General features: G+C 52.2%; 1 protein-coding gene across 9 annotated transcripts in view; it reads right to left on the bottom strand.

Annotated features, from left to right (window-relative positions):
• KIAA1671 (KIAA1671 ortholog) overlaps positions 1-20,352 on the bottom strand; it is a 182,220-nt gene that overhangs the window by 49,019 nt on the left and 112,849 nt on the right. Inside the window, exon 1 of one of the 9 annotated variants that reach the window (XM_059408692.1) lies at positions 9,429-10,742. The exons of the other annotated variants lie outside the window; for them this stretch is intronic. Coding sequence (XP_059264675.1) covers positions 9,429-9,713 — 285 coding nt within the window. The 5' untranslated portion in view covers positions 9,714-10,742. Of the gene's footprint in view, positions 1-9,428; positions 10,743-20,352 lie in introns of those variants that run through there. 9 annotated transcript variants of the gene reach the window in all.

Genomic DNA, 20,352 nt, shown 5'->3' with positions numbered 1-20,352 from the left:
ACATCAGTGGTTCTCAGCTGGGGGCGATTTTGCTCCCAAGGGACATTTAGTCAATTCTGCAAACACTGGCCAGAGGCCAGAGGCGCTGCACAACACCCCACAGTTCACAGGACAGCCCCTATCACAGAGAAGGATCTGGCCCTAAGGGTCAATGTGGCCGTGGCATGAAACCCTGATCTACATCATGGTGCCTCAAGGCACACCAGGTCTCTCTACCCGTAGTCCTGATGGGGAGGGACAAGAAATGAGGCATCAGCGGGCCTGAGCCAGAGTCCAGGTTGTAAACTGGGTGACTTTGGACAAGTCCCATCTTCTCCCCGAGCTTCAGTTTTATCATCTGTAAAGCACAGATGACAAAAATAACACCTACTTTGCGGTGGGGGGAGGGCCGAGGGTGTAATAAGACATTGTGCTTTGTTCTGTGGCTGGCACGTGGGAAGTGCTCAAGATGAGTTACTCCACAAGCCTTAATTTCCCCACCTGTGAAATGGGATGATAGCCTCTGCCTTGGAGTGATGCTCAAGTTTTCTTCCTCCCACACTGTTATACAGGCATCCCGTTTTCCCAGATGGCTTTGCTACAAGACACTAACAGCCTGGAGGGAAGGCAGCCATACCAAGCTGCGGAACCAGCAGAGCACTCACTGTGGGGAAGAAATAAACATTCTGTATTGAGCCGCTGAGAGCTGATGGTTTGTTACTGCAGCATGACATGCCCTAACTGACTGATATGTTGGGAATATAGGAGGATAACGGCAGCTAATATTTACTACATACTCTCTAGGTTCTGGGCGCTGTGCTACATGCTTCACCAGGAAACCAACGCTCACAGAAGTAAAATCCTCTGCCTGAGGTCCCACAGCTAGTCAGTGACAGAGCTGGGATTCAAACTCAGATCTGCCTGAAGGGAGAGCAAAGCTCTCAACTGAATTGACCTAATTCTACCTGTACCTCTGCCCCCCTCCCCCACCCCCAATCAGAAAAAAGCAGCCAAGGACAGCAAATCTATGTTAAAAAGCCAAAAGCAGAAATTGTTCACAAGCTTTGCAATGTTGAACTCCTGGCATAAGTTCTGTTTTAGGATCCTCCTTTCTGTGGATTGGGGCGGTCTGAGTGGACCTAGAGACGAATGCTGGAGAAAAGCCACTCTTGCATATGAGGCTCCCAAATCAGTGTGGAGAGTTTGCTACTGTGTCTGGCTCGGGCTTTATGATGAATGTTTGATGAGTTAAATGTGGGTGATGAGCACTTAGGATCCAAGAAATGGGTTCCATCCTGTGCCAGGAGATTCACGCCAACTCCTAAAAGGGTGCATTGCTCAAAAGCCTCTGGGACCCTAGACCCAGGCTGGCTGAGCAGCCTCCTTTACAAGCAAGAACGCTGGAGGCAAGAAAAGGCTTTTCTTGCCTCCAGGGGGAAGCCTGAAAGCTACCCCATGACAGACCTAGGGCAGGTCACGTGAGTTCTTCCCACTGCATTTACTCATCTGTGAGAGGAAGCAGTAAGTAATACTCCCTAGCCACGCTCAGACTCTTGCTTGCTGTAGGTATAAGAGAGAAGCATCTGGTATTCATTGTCTGTTGCTGTGTAACAAGTAGTCCCCAAAACACAGCGGCCCCAAACGACAGCCATGTGTGCTCTCTCCCAGTTACTGGCAGTCAGGGATCTAGGAGGGGCTGAGCTGAGCAGTCCCGGCTCACAGTGTCTCATGACGTGGGGCTTGAACCGTTGACCAGAGATGCAGCCCCCTCCCCCCCGCAGGCTGAAGGACCTGCTTCCAAGCCCAGTCATGTGACTGGTGGCATGTCTTGCCTCCTTGCCATGTGGGACCTCTCTACGGGGCTGCCCGCGTGTCCTCGAACCGTGGCAGGTGGCTTCCCCCAGAGTGCAGGCTCCAAGAGAGGGAAAGTGTACACCAGGGGGGCAGCTGCAGGGTCTCTGTGACTTGACCTCAGGAGTGACGCTGAGACTTTCGGCTGGATTCTCTCAGTCAAGCAAGCCCACCTGGACTGGCTGGGGAGGCTACTTCCCCGTGCTGAACGTCGGAAGGCAAGGATCCGTGGGGGCCACTCTGAGGCTGCCCATGTGTCTTGCCAAACATTAGGCACTAATCAAAGAACAACAATGAGAATGACAGTCACCATTTGCTGAGATTGACGTATGCGCCTGGCACCGTCCTGGCACCATGCTGGGTTCCATGGGCATCACCTCAGGATTGCCTCCACCACGGCCGGGGGTGAAGTAATAGCACCGTTCCCATCTTACAGAAGATGGACATCAAGAGACAAAGCAACCTGCCCAAAGTCGCCTAGCAACTGAGAGGCAGAGCCGGGATTCAAATCCATGGCTCTGATCTCTCTTACGTGACCATAGCGTGCTGGAGCTGGCCTGCCCTGGCTGCCCAGAGACAACCATGGGTCCGTTCAGGATCCACTGTGAGCTGGTGGTTTAACACAGCCATTACATTAAATAAACACACAGTTAGGGACGCCTGGGTGGCTCAGTCAGTGAAGCATCTGCCTTCAGCTCAGGTCCACATTCTCAGCATCCTGGGATCCAGCCCTGCCCCCCATCCCTCTGGCTCCAGGGAGTCTGCATCCCCCACCTTGGTCTCTCTCAAATAAATAAACAATCTTTAGCAAAATAAAGTAATTAAATAAACACACAATTAAACCAATTCCACCAAAAGCAAGGGTAACAAATATTCAAATCTTATTATTCCCTAATCATCACCTTCTACTATTACCTATGGCCCTGAGGTCATGGATGTCTGTACTGAGTCTCCGTGATGCAAGGGCTCCATGGCCATGGAGCACTGCGGGTCCTTTCCTGGCTCCAGGTGCTTGGACGGTGGGTCCCTAGCTTGCCACCGCCCCCAGTGGGAGGATTTACACCCTGGGGACAGACAGGTGCTTCAAATCAGGGCTTCCCCCTATCCCCCAAGACCCAGAGGTAAAGCATCTACCAGCAAACCACAGTAAGAACTCAATATGCCACTTCCTCTCCTAAGGAATTATCTTGATGACTCCTTGCTAAATACCTCATTCTTCATGAAACCCCCAAATATAACATTCCCCGTGACACGTATCAATCCAGATTTCCTTCCTGTGACGTTTCACTTCCGGATGAGGAAGCAAGAGGGGCTTGTCTGGACAAAACATCTGAGATTTGTAAAATGCTGAAAGGGAGAGGAAAAGCCAGAGTCACAGAAGCCCCCTGACCCCCCGGGGTCACAGAGACAGAAGGGAGGGGGGGTTAAACCTCAGGGACTGCTCAGAAAGCCAGACAAAGGGATGCAAGCCAGATCCACTCTGTAGTCACTCTAGAGAGCCACAGGTGGGGAAGGACTCACTCCTCCAGCCAGAGGGCTGCAGGGCCAAGAACAATGTTTTGGTTTTGTTTTTTCCCCTAAAGATATGTAAAACTGCTACGTTTCTGAAAGGCCAGAAAGACAGGGAGGACTGACAATTTAGTTTGAGGGAGGGAGGAAAAAAGACAGGAAGGAAATGCATTTGAATGCCAAAACTGGTTCACACTGATGTGAGAATAATGGGTGGATTTTGTTTTCGCTCAGTTTCTCTACACTTTCCAAATAGGAGATGAGCACACCCCCCTTTCTTAGTTGGGGGAGGGCAGAGGAGATCAACATAATTTGGCACAAGCAGAGCCCCTGCCGAGCAGCTGAGCCCTTTGTCCTGCCCTGCCCATCTCTTCAGGTCTTTCCCAGAGGGCCCCGGCCCCTGGCCCAGCCTTTAGCCCTGGCTGGCTCCATGAAGGGGCCATTGTTTTCAGGATGACATCATTCTGTTGCCTGGAGGGTGAAAAGGAGCCCTGAGATTGGGCGCGGCAGGGCCAGCCCTAGAGAAAGCGGCCTGGCCACCTCACACTGGTCTCTGGGGTGGCAGTTAAATTCAACACACCAGCTGGATGCCCTAAGGGTGGCCTGGGAGCAGGACACCTTGGTGGGGCTCTGGATGTGCCCTGGCAAGCAGCACTTGGCACTGGCCTCGGGAGATGGAGAAAGGGGTCTTGGCAGCTGGATCTACTCCCCAAAAGGCTAGTCTCGGGAGCAATGGAACAACCTGTACCTGGCACACAGTAGGTGCTCAATAAGTGGGAGCAGCAGAGGTGAAGAGAGCCACAGGAGCGCTCCAGGCAGAGGGAACCAGGAAGGCAAAGGCCCTGGTCCTGGAAAGAACCCCAGACCTCCCTGGGCTGGACTTCTGGTGTCCACTTTTAGAAGGGGTGTAGCTGGCCTCAGTTTACCCATTTGCAAGATGGAGAGGGCACCACAAGGGGAACACAAAAATAAAGGAGAGAGGATTTTAGGAAGGCAGACATAACGTCGCAGGCCTTGCAGTCTGGTGGAGGGCACAGAATAAATGAGTGAGAGGAAGGGAGCACAATTGAGATCAGAGGCAGGAAGATATTAATGAGGGTGCAGAGGAGAGAAACACTGCAGGGATTCTCCCCCAGCCTCAGCTCTCAGGAAGTCTCTCTGTGTGGAGGGGAAGAGAGAGGGAAGAGCATTCCAGGCAGAGGAAATAGTGAGGGCAAGCCCTCTGGGTCCGGGAGGAGCTGGCATAGACTGAAGAAGAGCAGGAAGTCAGAGTGGCAGGAGTCGAAAGAGCATGGAGGACAGCAGTTAAGAACTGAAGTTGAGAGGGAAGGACAGCCAGGTTTTGCAGGGCCCTGAAGGCCATGGTCAGAGGCTGGGACTTTCTAAGTCTGGGGTGAGGCAGGGGAATGTCTTGACCCCTTGGGTGGCTGGACAGAGGATGGACTGGAGGGGAAGGGCGGGAATGGGGAGAGTGGTAGGTTGACTAATGACCTCCCAAAACACCTGTTTACATCCTGACCCCCAGCACCTGTGAATGTGACTTTACTTGGGGAAAAAAAGAAAAGGTCTTTGCAGATGGAACGAAGTTAAGTCTCTCAAGACACGATCATGATGGATTATCCGGTGGGCCCTAAACCCAGTGACAAGTGTCCTTATAAGAGACAGAGGTCAAGTCCACATGAAGGCACAGGCAGGGACTGGAGTGACGCAGCCACAGGCCACAGAGCACCTGGAGCCACCAGAAGCTGCCAGGGGTAGGAGGGATCCTGAGCCTAGGCAGGAGGTGTGGCCTGACTGCACCTGCACTGGGGGCTTCTGGCTTCAGACTTGGAAAGGGAGAGGCTTCCCTCCGCTTCCAGACACGAGGGTTGTGGTCATTTATTAGAGCAGCCTGAAGAAACGGATAACGAAAGAAGCATTGATCAAATCAGGGCTTTGGAAGACGAGAGCCACAAACCCCTCTCCTTTCAAAATCTCTGCCACTTGCTAAGAAAAGGGTGTGTGTGTCTGTGTGCATGTGTGTGTGTGAGTGTGTGTGTGTGTGTGTGTGTGAGTGTGTGCGCGTGTGCAGTGGGGAGACGCTGGGCCCTGCTGAATATTTTAAGTATCTACTTCACTCCATAATTGACAAAGAACCAAATACTCCCACTCAGCCTGGGCTGGAGTACTGAACACAGAGCCTGGGCTCCAGTGCTCACAGGGGGAGCCCCAGGGCAGGGCATGGCTAGGGGCCACGCAGCACTGGAGTCCTGGCCTCAGCCACCCACTCCAGGTATGTGACCCTAGGCCCGTGACTCTGCTTCGACTTCTCATCCATGAAACTTGGGGCTAGCCCTCCACCCCATTTTCCATAGGGATGCCAGTTTCTGGCAAGAATCAGGTGCCTGCCCTTCTTTCTTTCCCTGACTCTGGAGATGGGGGACATACACAGGCTACAGTGTGACCAGTCCTCCAAACCAAATTATACACAACCAGCTCTCAGCTGGGATGGGGGGTGGGGGAATTGGGGGGGCCAATTCTGCCCCCAGGGAACACTGGGCAGCAACCAGAGACATTTTTTTTGGTTGTCATGACTGGGAGGGTGCTCCTGGCATGTCCCAGGGAGAATCCTTCCGTACACAGGACTGCACTCTCCCCGCCAAAGAATTATCTGGCCCAAGACACCCAGTGTAGTGACACTCAGAGACTCTGATATGCAGCAGCAGTCTGATGATACGGATGGGTCTTTGCTATTTCAAGATCATTTCCTGACTTCTGGCACATGCATGATATAGTTGTGTGCTGATGTGTATCATTGTCCGCCTGGATCCTAGAAAGGACCGTTAGGGACAGGAGTAGTGTCTGTGTGTCCACTGTACACTACCTCCCCTGGGCTGGCACCCTTGGGACACACTCAACCCATGCAGGTGGGCTGAAAACACAAGGACATGAGGATACACAGGTAAGACACACCCTGTGTTTAGTGCAGAGCCTGGCACACAAGAAATGTCCATGGGAGGCCGGCCAGACCCTTACTCTCTTTCCTGAGGCAATTGATCTGGACACCCGGGCAGGTGGGACTTGGAGCCACAGACTCCAAGCCCCAGCCCCTGAGCCATCAGAGTGACCTGTGATGCGTAGTCGTAAAGCACTTCCTGTGGGGGGGGCACTTAACAGTGGCCAGGGGTGTGTGCTGTTCTTGCTCTATCCTCGTGGAACACCCACCACCCAGGTGAAAACCCATTTTACAGATAAGCACACAGAAGTCCAAAGAGGTGATTTAATGTACCCAAGGTCACTTGGCCGGCACACGGAGGACTCGAAACCTGATCTCAAGTCTGTCCTGTTCCAGATCCCTCTGGGTAGCATTCCCTGACCCTGGAGACCCCCCACTTCCCACTTCTATTCCAGCCTTGGCCTCTGTGGCACTGCCATTGTTCCTGGGTTCTGGAACTTTCTGTCTGGCCTCCACTTGAGAGTCCATCTAGTCTGCTGGGTTTCCTTCTCAGGCTCACTGGGTTGCAGCACAAACGTGCCTCTTCCTGTCTTTGTCGCACAGAGACAATGCGTTTGTTTTTCCCTCTTTCCCCCTTTTATTCCTTGGACTCAGAGGCAAGCCATTAGCAAATTATTTCAAGGCTGGCCTTAGAAAACATTTCAGGGCCTGCCTTTGAGGGTTACTTTATGCCTGTGATAGATTCTTCCACAGCGCTCTGAGTAAACACGAGCCTGAGGCTGGACTTGGAACAGAACAAACTTTTTAGATAAATCACGTACAAGTTCAAGTTGTAAGGACCAAAAGCCCGCTGCCCTCCCCACCCCAGCATGGGATAGTCCCCTTGTCCCCAAACTCTCAAGTAATTGTCTCTGCCTTTACCAAGTTTCCTCCTATAAAACAAATATTTAAGTGGGGCCCCCAAGTAAAAGGGGGCGTGTGTGGATTTTCCAGTTCACTGGGAATCTCTGAAGGAACGGCTGGAGAGAAAAGGTCTGGTTGTGGCAACGGCAGACTTTGAAGGCAATGAAACCACACGCTAGGCATGGCTGCATGAGCCCCATGTTTACAGGCACGTCCTTGCTGATAAATAATAATTGTGGGGAATGGAAACACGAAGTGATGATAATCCCCCTTTCGCAGATGAGGAAGCTGAGGCTTCCCTCATCCCGCCGAGTCCAAACATCGCGATATCCAACAGGGAGGAGGCGTTTCCAAGCGTGTGCATCCTCTGTCTGCATCCTCTGTCTGCCGGGCGCTCGTTTCGACCTCCACATGATGCCGTGGTTCACCCCACTTCACAGAAGAAGAAACTGACGCCTCCTACTGGGTCAAATCCCTCAACCAGGACATGGCAGAGTCTGAGTCAAGTTCTCAACTCCAACACCAGCTGGTGCTCACGGCTCAGTAGATGCCAAGTGCTAAATCTGGGGCAAGGGCCCGAAGCCCCGAGTTATTTAGCCCCTACTTACACAGCGACAGGCGCTGGGACACAATAGCGAGCAGAGAAGGCACAGCCTAACTGCATTCATTCCTCCACCAAGCTGGGGAGGCAGGCCACACAGCAGCTGACATACCACACAGGGTGACAAGGCCTGAGAGATTTGAGCCAGTGCCGAGGGTCAAACAGCTCCGAGGGCGAGAGAGCTGAACATTAGCAAACCCCATGCCCTGAACTGCACTGCCACAGAGGGGATGGGAGAGAGATTCATAGAGACAGAGGCAGACAAAGAGAGACAGAGAGATGTGCACATAGAGACAGAGAGACAGAAACAGAGAGAAAGAGGTACAGAAAGAGTGAATGAGAGGCCTCCTCTCCCTGGCCCAGGAAACCCCTTCCAGATGATTCTTCCAGGGCTATACAGCAGCATAGACCCACCAGAAAACATGTCATATTAATGAGAGCTGCGTGTCTGCATCTGACCGCCTGCCTTGCTGTGTGATCCTGGGGGAGTCACCACACCTCTCTGGGGACACTGAGTCCCTGCACCCATCAGGGCAGCTGGGAGATTTCAGTAACCAGAAGCATGCAGAGGGCCAGCTCAGAGCCTGGTTGACCCCATGGCTTCATCGCTCAAAGCTGGGGCCCATCATGACCATCAGCTCATATCACCATGCTGAACCCAGAGAAGGAGTTGGCTGAGCCCTTCACCTTCAGGCTCTTTTGAGCTGGGCTGACACTGTCTGGTGGCAGAAGCCTCATCTGTGAAAACAGCAAGCCCTCTCTTTGAGTTCAGCCCTGGTCAGAGAGGGGGGCTTCCCTGAAGTTATTGGGAAGGTCTGGGGAGAAAAAAGGAGGAGCCTGGACCGGGTAGTTCAAAGCCTGGGATCCTGGCCCTGGTTTTGCCATTCACTCACTGTGCTTCTCCAGGAAGGTGCCTTTCCCTCTCTGGGCCCAGTGCCACCTCTCTAAATCCTCAGTGAGTTTCCTGAGATCGATTCTTTACCATCTTCTAGGAGGAATAGTCATTGCACCCTGCTCTCCTAAATCCCATAGAGCCTGCCCAGAGTGAGAGAAGACAGAACCCCCCCACCCCCAGGACCCACACCAAGTCCCAGGCTCACAGCCCAGCAGGTGAGGCTGCCCACCCCCTCGGGTCTCCTTGGATACTCAGAGGCCACTTTGCAATTTCGTTTACAACAAGATAACAAAAGCCCTAACTCAACACACATGTGACACAAACACTTGGCCACCCTGGGAGGGTCAGAGGAGATGAAGCAGGTGCCAACTAATCCTCCCTAAAAATAGGGGAGCACAAGCATTTGTGTCTGGGATCTGAGTGTCGGCACTTCCAGATAAACCAACGGGCACAGCAAACCCAACCCACATGCCAGCCCCATCCTTGCAGACGCGGAATACGCTTCCTGACCGCTTCGGGAGAGGGAGTAATTCCACCGGCCCGGGGAATCACCTCTGATGCCTCTTTTCTGAGGCACAGGGAACAGGAAACGGCAGGGATTGATTGACAATGATTCTGGAAGAGGCAACTTTCCTGGTTGGATCTATGGGGACCCCCCTCTCCACAACTCTGGGGGAGCGCTGGAGGGGAGGAGTTTTTACTGTGGCTTTAATATTTAAAACAAAACAAAAACCCAAAAAACATAATAAGCTTACAAGGTCTGGTGGCTCCGAGTCCGTCTGCCTTTTCCTCAGGGAAGAAAATCTCTGTTGGCTGCGGGCGGAGAAGCGGCGGAAAGACTCCCGACTCCGGGAGGCGAGATGTCTGAAGGAGGACGTGCGCTTGAAGGGGGTCCGGCCGGCGGGCTCCCCGCTTGTCCGCTCGTGGCCCACCGTGGTGGTCACTAAGTTGAGGGCCTCCTGGAAGGACCTCCTCACAGTGCCCATCCACTGGGTCATGTGGGTTTGGGCCACCGTGAGTTTGTCTCCCAGGTAATCCATGGGGCCGGGGGAGGGGAGGAAGGAGGTGAGCGAGGGACAAAGTAATTTTGCACAGCCAGGGTCCACTCCCTCTTTCTACTTTCCGCTCCGCAAGTTCTGGGCTTGCTTGCAGAGAAAACCCGGCAGCCCTCTTCAGCCAGACGGGGAGTAAATCAGCATCGCGGAGCCAGCCGCTGGCGGCACCTGCGGGTCTCGCGGAGAATTGGGAGGCAGGTCAGGGTCGGGCCGGGCGTCTCGGAGTCTCAGGTCAGGGTCGACCAGGATTTGTAAAGTCAACACGCTGGGGACCGCCCAGCCCCAGCGGTGCTCACGGGCTGCACGGGCTGTGTGGCTGTTACTGGGAGCTTGGGGAAATGGAGCAGCACTCACTTCAGGGTGTGACAGTCCCCGCGAGGTGGGGGAGGAAGAGGCGGTGGCCCTGGGTGCCCCAGTGCTCACCGTCCCTCAGGTAGGCGGCCCCTCCCAGGCGCACACAGGAAGGACCCGGCGGGCAGGTTGCTGGACACGGCTCACCTGACCCATGCCATGCAGGTTTTTCGTCCTCTGGCCAGACTCTAAACCTGTCGGCCGGCAGGCAGCTAGCTCACTTCCGGAGGCAGCCACTAGGGCCCCCAGGTCCCCTGGCTCGGCAGCCTAGGATGACATCAGTCCCCGTCTTTGCGAGGGGCTTCGCTGCCCAGGAATGCAGGAGGGGCCTCGGGGAGGCGGCCGCCCAGGGAGCTGACGTCTGCCCCCATTTTTTTTCCTCCCCCAAGTCCCAACTCGCTCACCATCCTCTGGGGCTGATGGCGACTTCACGTGCCCACAGCCTACCCGCCCTGTGCCCTCACCGCGGGCTGCACGTGCATGCTCGTGGGCGCGCCTGGGTCAGGGATCTGGCAGCCCCGGGAAGGTTGGGATAGTTGAGAAACTGCCTCCAGGGTGACGGGCAGCATCTTGGGACCTCCTCGGCATCATGGTTGTCAGTCTGTCTCCCTCTGGTGGCCTGTTTCTCGGTCGGGTTTTCTGTTCCCTCCCCGCATCTCAATTTCCACTTGTTTGTCCCTGAGCTTGTCTGTCTTTCTGTTTCTGTCTCTCTCCCCTTTCCAGCCTCCTCTCTCTCCCTCCCTGGAAAGCAACACCCAGCCAGGTGAAACAGTCTGGAGGTCCCCCAAGGAAGGAACTGGGCAGGGCTGTACTGGAGTGCAGGCGGGGTTGCCATGGCAACCCCAGGCGCATCTGCCCCATCCTGGGGGTAGAGGGCTGGGCACAGAGAGCAAAGGGAATGATTCATGGTTTACACTGGGTCACATGAGCTCCTGGGTTTTAATCCTTGTGCAGCTAGAGCAGTCGGCATGGGGGAAGGGATTGGGGGGCAGACAAGACAGCAGCATCTGGATAACAGAGGAGAAAGACACTTGTTGAAGTAGCTTTCTCCCTCCCTCAAGGATCCATGCCCCCGTTATACAGGTGAGGAAATGAAGGCTCAGAGACATCAATTCACTCACCCAAGGTCACACAGCAAAGAGACCATGAGGGCATGGACGGAGGCTGCTCCGAACCCTCTGTTTTCTGGGTCTGACAGGGCACATGGCCCAGAGTTGGAGTTTGTAAATATTTATTGTTCGAACGCCGAGTCCAAGACTGAAACCTTGATTGGTCTGACTGCATCCCAAATGCCTTCCCCCACCCATGTTACCTCAGTTTTGAACAAATATTTGCTCCCCAGATGCTGATCAAAGGGCCTCGCTTGAGAAGGCTTTCCATCAAAGGGCCTCGCTTGAGAAGGCTTTCCATCTGGATTTCTAGTCCTTACAGCTGTTCATTCATTCATCCATTCACTAATTCACTTCAACATTCAGAGAGTACCTACACCAGGTACAGAGACTAAGAATCCCTGGCAGGTGGCTAAGACAGTGGCTAATATTCACTGGCAGTAAAACTGAGCCCCCAACGCCATTCTAAGTGTTCACGGGAATCAACTCATGACTCTTCGCATGAACCCATTTGACAGAGAAGGACGCTGAGGCTCAGAAATGCAAAGTCATCTACCAAGGTCATTCAGTGTGGTTCCAAGATGGCCCCCAGCCCTCCTTGCCGCTGTTATTCACACTCTGGTTTGGTCCCCTCAGAGCTGGGTCTCTGAGCCCAGGAAAATAAGGCAGGAGTGACAGGGTGTGACTTCCAAAAAGCTAGTTCACAAAGAGTATCAGTTTCCACTCTGCTCTCTCAGATGGTGCTGTGAGGATGAGCAAGCAGTCCTAGGGAGAGGACTCTATGGAGGGAATCAAGCCCGCAGTCTATAGCCAGCATCAGTGTGCCAGACGTGTAGGGCCACCTCGTAAGTAGATTCCACGTCCCCAGTCAAACCATCAGATGCCTGGCTGCCCTTTATCTACCACCTAATGAGGCTCCCTAAGCCAGAGCCACCCCACCCAACTGCTCCCAAATTCCTGGCTCACAGACATCACAGGAGAATCAAATGCCCAGGGGCAGGGTGGTATCTGGTGGGTCAGGAAACCAAGGGCTGGTGCAGAATGAGTGAGGGGAGAAAGAGGCTGACAATGGGTTTTTGCAATATCCTGCAGATCTTATATGTCAGGAAGCATAACTCCATCACGAAGACGAGGAAACAGGCATCAGGCACTACATCCTGCCTCCATACGTGTCTCCAGCTCTGCCCGCCACCCCCCTACGCTCTCCAGGATCCCAGGGCTTCTGGTCTCCTGAGTTTGCCCATTTCCTCACGTGGAGTGACCATGGTCAGCCACCTGTAGCAGACGGGCCACTTCACAGCCCTGCTCCCCACCCCTCCCAGCAGGCTAGGAACAGCGGCGTGGGGGCAGACACGAGAACCAGCCGAGTCCTTCCCACCTGGCTCCAGAAAAGTCCCACCAGAAATACCTAAAGAGCTGGAAAAGGACACAGCTTTTTAATAGACCATCTGGACATAGAGGTGGGAAATCTGGGAACCTTCAGAGGGGAAAAAAATGCTAAATCAAAGCAGTATGTAAATCACCTTAAAGTGAGAACACCAGTATTGCCCTGGCTGTGATAAACAGGACACTTTTATCTGTAGCAGACATAAATGGAAATTGGTACATGATTCCGAAGGGAATTTAACACCTAAGATCCAAAGTCTTAAAAACAATGGCCTGCCAGGTAGCGACCTACATGCAGAAGCATGCTGAAGTCTGTAACTTACTTTGATACACATAAAAAATAAAAAAGTACTAATGAATGGATGGATGGGTAGATTTTTATAAAGCAAATTTAGCAAAAACACTAGCAATTATAAAATCTAGCTGGTGAGTCTATGGGAGTACCCTGTATATTTTTTCTGTATGTTTGAAAATTGTGGTAAAAGATTCCAGTGGGAGGATATGCCTGCCTTTTGACCCTGCAGTTTGTGATCCAATTCCATGCCCAGAAATCTGTCTTTGGAAACGAGAAGGATCTACACAAACATTTAGCTACAGGGATGTTTATATCACAGTCATATAGGAGATTGATATCTGTGTGAAAAATTAGCAGAAACCTGACTGACTAAAGGGGACCGTGTTCAGAGCTGTGCTGAGCTGTACTGACATGAGAGCCAAAAGGAAAAAATCAGGGATACTGATCCTGTCTTCATTTATAATGTTAACAGATTGTTCTTCATAGATTTTTGCATTAATTTTTATCATTTAGAGAACACACATTAAGAGGCACCTGGGTGGCTCAGTCGGTTAAGCATCCAACTCTTGATTTTGGCTCAGGTCATGATCTTGGGGTCAAGGGATTGAACCCTGTGTGGGGCTCCCTGCTCAGTGGTAAGTCTGTTTGTCCCTCTACCTCTGCCCCTCCCCACTGTCCTTCTCTTTCTCCCTCTCAAAATAATAATAATAATAATAATAATTACTTTAAAAATCTAAAAAAGAAAAAAAACACATTAAAACATTATTTACTTGGGAATGCAAGCTGGTGCAACCACTCTGGAAAACAGCATGGAGGTTCCTCAAAAAGTTGAAAATAGAAGTACCCTATGACCCAGGAATTGCACTACTGGGTATTTACCCTAAAGATACAAATGTAGTGATCCGAAGGGGCATGTGCACCAGAATGTTTATAGCAGCAATGTCCACAATAGCCAAACTATGGAAAGAACCTAGATGTCCATCAACAGATGAATGGATAAAGAAGATGTGGTATATATACACAATGGAATACTATGCAGCCATCAAAAGAAATGAAATCTTGCCATTTGCGACGACGTGGTTGGAACTAGAGGGTATCATGCTTAGCGAAATAAGTCAATCGGAGAAAGACAACTATCATATGATCTCCCTGATACGGGGAAGTAGAGATGCAACATGGGGGGCTTTAGGGGGTAGGAAAAGAATAAATGGAACAAGATGGGATCGGGAGGGAGACAAACCATAAGTGACTCTTAATCTCACAAAACAAACTGAGGGTTGCTGGGGGAAGGGGGGTCGGAAGACGGGGGTGGGGTTATGGACATTGGGGAGGGTACGTGCTATGGTGATTGCTGTGAAGTGTATAAGCCTGGCGATTCACAGACCTGTACCCCTGGGGATAAAAATACATTATATGTTTATAAAAAATAAATAAATAAAACAAAAAGTAAAACATTATTTATCTTGATTACCAATTTTTTTCTGTGCCTCCTTAAATTTTGCACTACAGGCATATACCTCAGTCCCCTCATCCTGGTCCCAGCCCTGGATTTGCTAAAACAATACAGTATCACAGTTAAGGACCTGGAGACCTGCCTCTACCTCTCATTAGCTGTGAGATGCTGAGTACATTATTCGACCTCTCTGATCTTCAGAGATGACATCATCAAACTCATCATTACTGTTGGCACCACTTCCTGTGTTACATCATTGCATTACACCATCTGCTCCCCCCAACAATGAGATGAGGTCTGTCCTATCATTATTACCCCCGCTGCACAGATGGAAAAACTGAGGCATAGGGAAATCCAGTGACCAGCCTGAGGGCACAAACCTATTAAGTGGTGGAGTTTTCTCCCCCCAGGGCTCACACCTTTTGAGGATGTCATGGCCCCACCAGATCAGTGCGAAGAGATGGAGGACAAGCGTCCAGACAAGCAGAGGAAAGCAAGGAGCAGGCAGGCAAGAGTGGTACGGAAGTGAGCTGAAAAGCCAGATTGCCTGCTTGCTCCCTCCTGGCTCCCTTTAGGTACAGTGTGGTCTGAAAGTGTGACTATAAAAAGCGTCGCTCCCTGAAAACTGGGACAGCACAAGCACTTTCCCCCTGGAGGGCTCTTTCTGCAAACTCTACTATTCTCTCCAGGAAACTCCTGGGATGTTGTTGGGCATCAAAAAGGAAAGAAAGCCATCTCCTTACATAATTAATCCCCCAAATGCTAAAGACACTGTGAAGATCCAGGAAAAGCATGGGAATTTGATCCACGATGTGAGGTGGGACCCAGAGATCACCAGTTCCAGACAAGCATGTGCAGTTCCCAGAATGAGAATATCAGTCATTCATTCAGTCAACAAACACTCCCAGGGCAGTTTCTTTGTGGGAGCTCTGTGAGGGCCCAGATGGGGACTGACAGTCCCTGAGGAACTCAGCATAGCTCTCTCTTCTCAGTCATTAAGGGGTTGGGAGGGTATTACAGTGGACCACCTCAACTTGAAGATACATTTTCTCCCAGGAATCTGATAAAAATGTGCACGCTCTGGAGAATTCCTCAGGTAAACGAAGAAGCCAGAAAAGACATGAACAATTGCAGCACAAGTGCCAATGGCTATATGATGGCCAAGTGTGTAACATGCTGTGGGCATATAAGAGGGTGGGATGCTAAGAAAACAAGAGCAAAGAGAAGATAATCATTTACTGAGGATCTGCAATTGGGAGAGGGGTACCTGGGTGGGGTTTTAAAGGATGAATAGGAGTCCACTAAGAAGGATGAAATGAAGACCAACCCATGCAAAGGCCAGGAGGAGTGACCATATTCAGTCTTGCCTCTGGGCTCTTGGATGTGCTGTAGCCCTGCCTGAATATACCTTCCCTATTCTCCCATCTTTCTTGGACCTTCCCTCACCCCAAGACCACTGTTGGCCTTTTCCATAGCAGCCCCAGGAAGTCTCACCTGACCCTCTTCACGTTCTCCTTCCCAAAACACTGTACATACTGGGCCTGGAAGTACATCAACACTGCACTGCTGTGGATGTACTACGGTCCACAGCAGTGCAGTGGAAATTGCAGCAAGCATTAATTGAGGATTTACTATGTTCTAGGAACTAGCTATCCACACGTCTCATCTCATGTAGCTCTCACAACAACCCTATAGGATGATTTGATATTAATTATTCCCATTTTCCAAAGAAGGGCAGTAAGGTTAAGGAGCTGAAGGGACTTGCTCAAGGTCACTGAACTGGCAAGTGGGGCTTTGGGAAGTGAACCCAGGCACATCTCATTCTAAAGCCCTCCATCGTCTTAAGCATGAAAGCCAGATTAACCATACCTCTAGGAGCCCTTAAAATGGCCAATTCTGCCCCCATCCCTGTGGCATGAGACAACAACCCACATACTTCTCTGGGTTGTTGCAGTATCTCCTGGGGTCAAGAAACAGGTGCAGGACTGATGTGCTTGTAAATCAACTGGTTTCCTTTCTCACCACCTGGCTTGGAGAACGATTCCTGGGACAACATGTGGGAAGGGCTGACCCAAGGACCCAGTTTAAACCTGTTTTGTCTCCTCTCGGATGGACAAATGCTGTCGGAGAGCCAGCTGATGGCTCGGGGTCTCCCTCCAAAGCTGACATCCCTTGGCTCGGAGTCATGGTTTCCTTACGGTAAAGAAAAGATCATACGGCTTGCCCACCTGCTCCAAAGGCTGTGGCAAAGAACAACTGAGATTGTTCTTGCCCAGCACATAGAAGAAAATAAATGGCAGCCACAAGGGGTGATATTTACTCTATTGTAATTGATATCTTCCCATTGTCCAGGACAATCCTGGACTCTTAAAGAGTCAGAACAGGAATGACCAAGGGAGATAGACCTAGGACAACCTTCTCATTTCACCCAAGAAACAGGCCATGATGAAGGGCTGTGTCTCAGGCCCCACAGTAAATTTGTGGCAGGCCCCCTCTGATTTCCCCCAGGAGATCTGGAGTCCTGGAGTTGGACAGGACCCAGCTTCTCTCAACTCAAGCCAAACCGGATAAATTGCCATCCTGGCCTATGCCATGTCATCTCTCATTCAGCTCTTTGCACATGCTGTTCCCACTGTCTAGGACACCATTCCAGCCCTTCCTCACCTACTTGCCATCTTTTGTTCTTTAGGGCTCAGCTTAAGTACACTCTCCTCCAAGAAGCCTCCCCTGATTTCTTCATGTCTGTGGTAGGCCCCCTCTGGGCTCCCACCCGACCATCTTTCCCCCACTACATCATTAGCCCACTACCCTGGAACTCAGTTCACCCATCAGTCTCCCCTCTGAGCCCACAGGCAGCAGGGATGTGCCCCATTCACCCGTGATTCACAGCCTGCCATATCCAGCGGGCACGAGACTGGCCTCCCGTGTGAAATGAAGGAACCACTGAGGCTTGAACCCAAGTCATACGACTCCCAACATCCCTCTCCCTAGGCGTGTTTCCAAGGCAACAGGGGAAAGAATTCTGATATGAAGAAGAAAAAAAAAAAAAAACCCAAAAAACAACAAACCCAGAAATGGCCTGATCTTCCAAGTCAACCCCAGATTATTTATAAACCAATCCTGAGACGATTTCCTATGTTCATTCACCACATTCTTACTTGAATAGCCATTTTCATCACCTAAGATGCCCTGAATTAACCTTGGAAGGGGAGGGGGGAAAATCCATCTGGAAAGGAAATCTTTCTAGACACAGTCAGGGTCTCATCCGCCTTCCTCATCAGGCCCCACCCTGAGTTCAAGTGGAAAGCAGCATTCTCCATGCTGCGTGGCCCTGCCTGGCACAGCGAGGTCAGTGTGTGATTATAGCCTCTCTTCCGAGGGCAGGCATCTAATAAAGCCACATACATTCTGGGCTCTTCTAAAATGTGACTAACACAGGTCCTAATTCACCTGGCCGGACTTCTCGGGCGTCCTGGGAGGAAGACACATGCCCTGCTGTGGTCTTTGTCTGGCTGCCTCGCCTGGGGTTGGACGACATGTTTCTTTCCATCACAGCAGCTGAGTTCCCACATTTTGGGATCAGTTCACAAAGAGAGCCAAGCTGTTCTTGCAGAACAACAAATCAGAACTGGGGGCTGGAAGTGGGGGATACATGACATCCCCTAAGAAATGTACTCCCGTGCAGTGAGCTTGCTGGACTTGGCTGAACCTGCCCCTGGACAGGACCCCAAGATTTTAGACATTGGCATGATGCCAATAAAAGATTAGAAGAATGGTGGGAGTGGGGAGTGGGCCTGGTCGGGCGGGGGCGGCACAGTCGGCTGAGCGTCTGACTCCTGGTTTCGGCTCAGGTCATGATCTTGGGGGTCGCGGGGTCAGGTTTTGCACTCAGTGTGGCATCTGCTTGAGATTTCCTCTCCCTCTCCCTCTGCCCCTCTTGCTCATGCTCTGTCTCTAAAATTAAAAAAAAAAAAAAAAAAATGGGTAAAAGGCCTTTCTTCCTTGCTCTCTGCGTCCCTTCCACTTTAGCAAGTGTCGGCCTCAGCACCTGTGACGTTACTGGAGCTGTTCGGATCCCTGAGAGGTTTTCTCCAGTCTGTGGCAAGTATAAGGACAAATCACAGTGGTTCTCATTTGCCAGGGGTCTACTGTGCACCCTGCCACCACATTGACCCTTGTCACCCAGGAAGGTTGTAATGGCCACTGAATGGACCAGGGGACAGGGACTCCAAATGACAAAGTCACGAGATGGTGTCACACGACCCAGGTCTGGCTGAGCCCACGGCCTGCGCTCTAACCCACTGGACAAACCTGCCCCGAGGAATGGCTCTGTTTGGGTCAGATGGAGGCAGGCTTGTGGGTGCACAAGACATGGTTGGGGGAGGAATGACTTTACCATGTGTTCCTCCTTCCTGCTCTCCACTTCACTTCCTTGGCCTTGGGTCAGCCACGAACTCCAAGGAAAGACTGATCATGATGAGCACAGGGTTCCCCAAGATGAACCTCAGGGACCCCCTTCTGCCTCAGCTCCAACAAGGGCTCAGCTGCATCGGCAGCCCGGTGGTCTCGAAGGGCACTTTGCACCCCACTGCTCCGGTGGGACGGTGGGGGACTGGGCGTGCCCTGGGCCGGCTCACTGAGCCTTGAGACCCGCCAGCCTTTGCCCTCAGTTTGCTGGGGCGGGGAGGGTCTTCAGGTAGGGGTCCTCTCCTCTCTGGGTCCTGATGCCTCAAGAAGACTGTACAGGTTAGTCCAGCTCAAAACCCCAGGCCACCCACCTCTGGAAGGCTATCTGGCCTAGCCTTGAGAAACCAGCAGACCTGGGTTCAAGTATCACATGTCCTCATCTCACAAACAGAAATTAGGACACCTGCCTCCCAGGTAAAGGACAGGAGATGTGAAAGCAGGCCCTCAGCAAAGGCAGGTGGGATCGCGTCAGATGCCCACAGGGGTGCCCGTGGCTGGGGCGCTCAGGTCTTGAAAACAAGCTTGTGAAGAACAATGGCCTCCCAAAAGCGAAATTCACATCTGCTCACGTGCTGCAAGGACACAGCTGGTACTTCCTAAGCACTGACGGTATGCCAGGCCCGCGCCATCTCCTGTCATCCCTGTGGACAGAGCCAAGGGCAGGGCTCCCAAGACGGACCCCTCACTGTGTGACTCTGGGCAAGTGGCTTGCCTTCTCTGAGCCCCTCCTTCTCTGGCTTTAAAATGGGATAAAAACGGTCCAGTTTCCCTGGGGGTGCTGGAAGTTCTGCCCATCTCAGGAGAGTACACCACCACTCCCGTCGTCCACAGAGGAACCCGAGACGGTGTGGAGAGGCTGAAGGCTGCATGGCAGCTCAGTGGCAAAGTCTGGCTTGGAGGCCTCTGCCCCAGACCAGTCTCTCCAAAGCTGTGGCGACTCGGGAGCCCATGCCGCTGGCCTCCCCTGCCCACCCACCACCGCCATCCCTCAGCTTGCCAGCCCCGCGGCCCTCAGGAGCCCCCTTCCCATCACAGAGCTGCTTTAACACCCCTGCTTGCCTCCACACAGGAGTGGCTTCCTCCCATCCTGGCTGGAGGTCTATTCTCCAGCACGGAGCATCTCTGCACACATGCTGGACCGCCCACTCTGTTCCAGGAGCCATGCTGTGCCGGGCAGGGAGGGCAGGGATAGGGGCAGTCTGACAGAGATGCGTCACCCCACAGGGGTGGGCACAACGCATGTCCCAGTTCCTTCAGAGTCCTGGACCTTGGACTAGCCCTAATTCACAGGCTCCCAGAGCGCCACCCGGGCCGGGCAATCAAGGGGAGACCACCAAGTCCCCTGTTACCTCTTGGCTGCCCCCCCTTACTGGGATGGTTCTAGTTTCTGAGCCTTAGCTCCTTGGAGTGTCTCCCCCTAACCTCCCAACAAAAAGGGTGGCCCAAAGCAGACCCTACCACTATCCTTTCTTTTCCATGTTAACACCTACCATCCCCTGGCATTCTCCTGATCATTTCTTACTCTCTCTCTAAGGAAGGCTCTTGAGAGCAGAAACCCTGGAC

Source organism: Mustela nigripes, chromosome 8, assembly GCF_022355385.1.
Source record: "Mustela nigripes isolate SB6536 chromosome 8, MUSNIG.SB6536, whole genome shotgun sequence".
Classification (NCBI taxonomy): Eukaryota; Metazoa; Chordata; class Mammalia; order Carnivora; family Mustelidae; genus Mustela; species Mustela nigripes.
This window is presented reverse-complemented; position numbering and strand designations above follow the sequence as displayed.